This window comes from Triticum aestivum, chromosome 3D (genome assembly GCF_018294505.1).
Source record: "Triticum aestivum cultivar Chinese Spring chromosome 3D, IWGSC CS RefSeq v2.1, whole genome shotgun sequence".
Lineage (NCBI taxonomy): Eukaryota > Viridiplantae > Streptophyta > Magnoliopsida > Poales > Poaceae > Triticum > Triticum aestivum.
Window position 1 is genome coordinate 565,202,337 of NC_057802.1, and position 6,938 is coordinate 565,209,274.

Here is a 6,938-nt window from a genome sequence, read left to right on the forward strand (position 1 = left end):
ATCTCCTTAAGGCGGCCTTGGTGTGGAGCTTGTGCTATGCTTGTTGTGTGTAATGATTTGTTTATGCCCTGTTATTTTTCTTGAGGTAATGCCATTCAGCTAGCTTGATTGAACTTCAAACACTGATGCATCATCGTTTATCATCACTCTTGAAAAGAAAACATCTGTATATATATGGTACATGGAAGCATCTTTATACGGCATAATCAATAGTTTAATACGTCATTGAGTAATGATACATCATCGTTTATCATCACTCTTGAAAAGAAAACATTTGTATACACCAGGACTCAACCGAACCAAACACACATGATCGAATGTCACTTGTGCTGGACACACAGAGCAAAGCTAGGCTAGTCTTCCTCCCAGCCAAACCAACTCAGAAGCCACAAGCAGAAAAATTAAGCCCTACCTCACAAAATTAAAGCCCTACCACCATGAACATGGTTCGAAATGGTACAATACAAATTTCAGTTATATAATGTTGAACAAGGCTCAAAGGCTTACAACAACAGCAATTTCCCGCCGGTGTTAGACATGCATTCCGCTCTGACAACACATAACAAGCCATCTAGCTAAACAGTCACCCAGCTCGCATTCCCAGGCATTGCGCTTGCAATCAAGTTTGGGCAATCTCGCAATCGACCGTGTGATCCCCTAGCCTGCAAATAATCAACAAACGTGTGAGCTAACTTCACATATTATGTATGATTGACTATCAAGTGCCATAGCTCACATTTCGATCACTTCATCAATAAAAGCCTGAACAGATGGAGGGCATGGCTTATTTGGGTCTTTGAATGTTATAAGAATGGAAAACAGTAGCTGAGGTAGATAGTTTTTATGCTTCGTCGCCAACGCAAACGCTGCATCCCGCTGTTCTAGAGGGAAGCCCTGCATCGGAAGAAGATTGTATCAGCTTGTCATACAAAATTACAAGAGGGTGTGTATCCGAAGAGAAAGGCTAAACATCTTACATTGTGATGCTTAAAAAAATTGCTAGAGAATTTGAGCAAGCTGACTCCATTATCCTTATAAGGGGTACATATGGTCCCAGCTCTATCATACCACCAGTGAAAGAAATACGTGTGGTGCATTGCAGGAACCTTCTCCAACCTGCTCCCCCAATAGAAATTTTCAAGTATAGCTATCAAGGCCTCTGAATCATCTTCACTGAGCCTTGTAAGCAACATATCGAGAACTGCAGTGATCTGAATTCTTCGAGAATATGTTAACAGCGAGACGTGATTCGTGACAAAAGCAATCACAGCCTTACTTCGATAATCAACAGCAGGACCATTTGATAGGAAATTGATAAGATTATAGAAATAGGTTGGATATTTGTTAATTCCAGCTCCTAAGGCATCGTCAAATATTCCAGAAACTGCACCATAATCAAATAAGGCAAGTCCTTGACTATACTCTTGAGGAGCAGCATCAATATGCACATTACCATCGGCATCGAAGAGAATTTGCTTGGAAGTGAAGCCTCCGAAACAAATTCCAACGTAATGTTTTCTGCCAAGGTATATAAGCACCTTTTGACACCGAACCTGTAGTGGATGATCCAGGTACCACACTTTCATTGCTGGACGTATCTTGCTCTGATAGGGGAGAAGTAGGTCCCATGGCAAAGCCACACCGTGGTAGAGATTCAGAGTAATGATTACATCATCCCAGTTTTTGCGACCAGCACTGCAAAACAAACACAATTTAGTGCTTTTACAATACACAGGGACCCAAAGTATTGCAGGAAAAAAAAAAGATAGGCCAGCACATTACAGTTAACAGCAATCTAACGGAAAAAAAAGCACCACGAATCAGTTTTCGGGAACATGTTAGTACAACAGATGTATCACTAGAGTCACTGCTACAGAAACATGTCAAATAGCACAGCACAACACAGTTAACAGCGGTCTAAGGTAAAAAAAAAGTACCAAGAATCAGTACTTCAGGAGCATTCAGCTCACAATTTACAGTAAGGTAAAAAAACTGTAGCATCAAACTAAAAATACAGTAATAATAAGATTTATAATTAAAACCTACCTGCCACCTCGTAGTCTAGGATTAATATAAACCATAGAATCCTTCTGGAGTTGATAATATGACAAAACTTTATTCGGCTCCAGAATTCTTCCACAGAAGGTCGAATAGAGATCAGTGAGACTAACTCCCGCACACCGGCAAACATGCTCGATTAGCATATTTGCACTTAATATGTCAAGGTTCTCCTGAACAGGAATAGTTGCTCCACAAAATTTCACAAGTATCTGAGAATAAAACATATGTCAAATATAGAACATAGGGAGAACTACGGTAGTATAGGTTTCATTCTCTGTTATCCAACCACAAGTGCAGATGTATAGGGAGTACAAATCAGGTGTACAAATGGGGGCAGAAAAGAGGCAGTACCTGAACAGTGTTATTAGCGGATTTTTTAATGCTTGCAATAGTAGAAGAGCTGTTGTTTGCTTCTCTGTTATCCCTTGCTCTTTGAGCCAACTGCTTCACCTCCTCACCGATTGTACCAAGTTGTTTCTTGTCTGCATCCTGCAACACAAGTAATGAGTTAGAAAAGAGAGAGAGAGAAATGCACAACCCGAACTAGCTAGTTTTGACTAGCTTACCCTAACTATTGAAATGAGAAACCCACGTAATGTCAAGAGATAGTGCACATATAGAAGTGCATCAATGCTCTAAAGGTCACAAACAGAATATCGGTTTATGAGTACTACAAAGCCAAAGCTATACAAATACACAAAAGAAAACAATGTCCGTACATCAGATCAGTAGATATCCACCCACAAACACATTTAGAAACAATAGAATAAATGACACAGCCTGAAATTGATTGCCAAACTTTGTTGTGCAATATAGGAAAATCTAAAGAAAGTTACCTATAAAATTCATAGCATTTCAGAAGTACATGCAGTGAGCATAGTAAAATCGAGAAATTTAGGATAAAACTAACACGATCGTTAAATTGAGAATTTCAGAATAAAACTAGGATTTCAGAAGTTCAGACAACATACAATATCATTATTGGCAGACTCTGGAAAATCCAAACCCACGAGGTCACCAGCACATCCAAATATTTGGCACAAATTTGATTTTAAATCCATAAATAAAATAAAACTGTTGGAGTAAGTTAGTTATGCTCAATCTATAGTTAATTTTTAGATGATGCGGACACTACTAGAAAGAAATGGATTGGAGTGCCGACCTTGAAACGGTCCATGGGTTTGACAACTGCTTCCCGGGCAGCAGTGGTATCAAGACCCACATCAGCATGAGTAACACAGAAGAGTTTTTCTTTAGAAACAGCAGCTTCTGCAGCATCTATGTCAGTCTTGGCAGCCTTTTGGACATTTTCTTTGCCCGTTTTCTTCTCCGCCTCCCTTAGTTGATCCTGATGTATGCAACAGCTATAATCAGCTTTCATTTTAACTACCAATAGAATACCAAATATCGTAAATATTCTCTTTGACAAGATGTGGCAAATGAACTGAAGCATTTACAGACCTCCAACTTTGAGACATTGCCTTTTAGATCAGCTTTTCTTGCAGCTGGGATAGCAGCTGCATCCAGTGTATTATTGATCGATCCAATTTTCTGATGAAGAAACAACATTCTTAGTTACAATCTAATACAAAGCAGGTCAACAGGAAATGGCTACAAAGTACAATTGGCATCATCTTTCATATAAAGGTTAAGGACATAATGTTTCTAAGAAAACAAACAAACTCACAGTAAGTTTTAATAATATCCAATTTATCAGAGCAGAGAGCACCACAACCATATAGCTCACACTAAAAGAGACACAAGCACAGAGGGGGAAAAGTTTACCTTTTCCAATGTCGCTCCGTCCAGTTTAGTTGCTTCATTGATATCAGATAACCATTCTTTGCTTTCAGGGTTGGCAAGCACATCTTCCAGTTTGCGACCAATCGATACAACTCTTACAGGATCAGCGTAGATCTACAAAGCCCATATGTAAAAGGAATTACACAAAATAACAGGGCAGGCAAACGAGATATGACAACATGGTATGTCGAGCTGGGTAAGAGAACGCACTTCACCAAACACAGCTCGAAGACCATTCACGCGCTTTGGGTTGGCTAATTTTATTTCTTGTGCAGATAACTCCAGCTCAGCCTCTATTCGCTGCTTCACTATAGACTCAATTTTTCGCAAATCTTCTGGTTGGACAGGTTTCCCTGTTATGTACTAACAGTTGAGTAGACAAGCTGAGGAAAAAAACAAAAAGTGGATGCAGTATAAAAAGAATCACAGCATACCATGGGAGAAATCAAATCTCAGCTTCTCTGAAAGAGCAATGGAACCTTTCTGGTCAATACAGTCACCAATTACTTCCTACATTTGCAATAGCGAAACCATCATGAGCACAAAAAAGCACTCCCTGTAAAATCTGAGAGGCTTGAAAACATACCCTTAGAGCAAAGTTCAGCATATGGGTACATGTTTGGTTTGGAGCATTAGAGTACGCAGTAGTAGAAGTATTGCAGTGTAATTTAGCAAATTTCATAGGTTACTGATTCAGTATAAAGAATTAATAAGTAAAGAATGTTACCTTGTATTTCACTTCATCGCCAACAGACAATGTCTTGGAGTCAGGCCCTTCCAGAAATGAACCGGTATGCAGGACATAGCCAGCAAACACTTGGACATTGTTCACAGTGAAAGATCCAGATGGCCCCTCGATACTCCCGGTGTCATACATCTGATCCAGAAATAAAATATGGCGTGTCAAAAGAATTCATGCAACGCATGGCGCAACTCTCAAACATGCAGAAGAGAGGTGCATTCGAAATAGAACAAGGAAAAGTTTATATATACAACCTGGAACCACACACAAGATCTAGAAGTGTTGTTACAGCAACAAATATGAACAAGGGAATGCACTATCCTGGCAGTGTGGTTACAGCAACAAGATATGAACAAGGGAATGCACGTCCCTCATATATATAGCGCGCGCTCACATAAACAAACAACCACGTCCACACCTACGGGCTACAGCGGGCACACACATGACATGAGCCAGCACCGATGAAGGTGCATATTGTAACTCCAGCAGAATTTCAAGCGCGTGCGTGCACACGAGAACAAGGGAGAAGGCCATACCTCTGCGCGCAGATCCGCAGTGGGGGCCGCAGCCCGTGGCCTCGAGGTGCCGTAGTAGTCGTCGTGGGTGTCCTTGTGGCCGCGACCCCCTCCAACTGCCACCGGAATGCAGGCCCCCATCTGCGCGCACCGCGTCGAGTCCCTCCGTGGCGGCGTGGGGCACCGCCGCACCAGGCTCGGGTTTTGGAAGCCGCACCGCGCGACCGACTCTTCGAAGCCGTCCGAGGGCACTCCGCCGCGGCTCACCTCCACGCGCATCTCGTCGCACTTGCTCTTCTGGCCCCGCCCTCCGCGGCCGCCCTTGATGCCGAGGGCCGTCGACGCGCTGACCGGAGTAGGGCGTCGGCGCGGGGTGTCGGTGTAGCTTCCGCACGTCCGCACGGCCTCCTCGGCGCCGGCCGCAGACGTGCCCTCACCGTCGCCGACCCGTACAGGGCGTCGTCGTCGCGGAACCGCGTCGTGGTGGCGGTAGCGCTCGATGTGGCACCCGCACGTCGGCAACGCCTCCTGGACGACATCGGCGACCGCGCCCTTGCCGCGCATCTCCCCCGGCACCACGCGCCTCTCAAGCGTCCGGCTCCCGCCCTCGCCCGCCGCCCTCGCCGCAGGTGTACGAGCGGCTGACCTGGCCTCGTCGTTCGCGTGGCGCCGGGTCGGGCAGATGCCGCCGGATCTGGCGCAGCGGCCGACGCTGGCCGACTCCTCGTCCTCCCCCTCGGCCGGGTCGCCGCCCCGCCCCTCCCCCTTGGACGGCGCCATGCCGCCGAGACCTCCCTCAGCCGCCGCTAAACCCTACCCAACAGCGGAAAGGGAGGGGAGAAGGGGAGAGACAGGAAGGCGAGGAGGCCGCGCGGGGTGAATGATTGGGGGCGCGGAGTGTTTGGGTTTCCGTTGGCTGGGTCCCGGGTTTGGGGATGCGGGTGGGGCCGGGGTGTCAGTCTTACCCTGTGGCACTTTCAGTCAACACCCTTGTTCATTCAGAGAAAGGGGTGTAGCAGATCCGGCAATACCGATTCAGAGGAACGGACGGCTACGATTGCATTTCTACCGTTCACTGTCTTACGCTCGCTATTGTTTTCCAGCCTATAACTAGCCGGGATGTGGTTGGAGAGGTTCATTGTTGAATCCCCGCTTGCTACCTACCATGGCTAGCACGTGAACCCTACATTCGTCGCCCTATAGAAATAATAGTTCGGACCCGGTCGATAGTTCCCACATTCTTCGTCGATTTACAATTCATCTCTTGTTCGGGTCCTAACAAATTGGTATCATGAGTCATCGATCCTTGGCGGAGGCATTTCCTTTATGAGTCAAGACTTCTTTGGTGACGCCCTTTGGGCAGTCTAATGCACCGGGCACTTTCCAAGCATTGATGAACAACATTTTTGGCCCTTATTCGAGACAGTTTGTGTAAGTGTTCTTTGATGATATACTCATTTACAATAAAGCTCTGAAAGATGACATGGAACACATTGAGATTGTCCTGGGAGTTTTAAAGGAAAACCAGTTATGTGCAAAGTTATCTAAGTGTGTTTTTGCATTAGAACAAGTAGAATATCTGGGTCATATGATCTCTGTGGCATGAGTAGCCACTAATCCACAAAAATTCAAAGCTGTTGCAGACTAGCCAACACCTGATAGTGTTACAAAATTAAAATGCTTCCTTGGGTGAGCAGGTTATATAGAAAACTTATTAAAGGGTATGGAGTTATCTGCACACCCTTACATGATCTATTAGAAAGGACAATTTTCCTGGAAGAGTGAACATGGCAAAGCTTTTGCTCAGCTCCAAAATG

The 6,938-nt window shown here is 44.8% G+C and overlaps 1 protein-coding gene across 1 annotated transcript; it reads right to left on the minus strand.

Moving 5' to 3' along the window:
• Positions 1 to 452: 452 nt before the first annotated feature.
• On the minus strand, positions 453 to 6,004 carry LOC123080529 (uncharacterized). The gene is made up of 12 exons (XM_044503460.1): positions 5,143 to 6,004; positions 4,592 to 4,741; positions 4,299 to 4,374; positions 4,075 to 4,217; positions 3,847 to 3,978; positions 3,523 to 3,612; positions 3,224 to 3,409; positions 2,413 to 2,550; positions 2,047 to 2,270; positions 978 to 1,695; positions 737 to 894; positions 453 to 662 (listed from the first exon to the last, which is right to left on the minus strand). Exons 1-12 carry the CDS (start codon positions 5,899 to 5,901, stop codon positions 620 to 622), a joined length of 2,817 nt encoding a protein of 938 aa, XP_044359395.1. The 5' UTR covers positions 5,902 to 6,004; the 3' UTR covers positions 453 to 619.
• Positions 6,005 to 6,938: the final 934 nt, after the last annotated feature.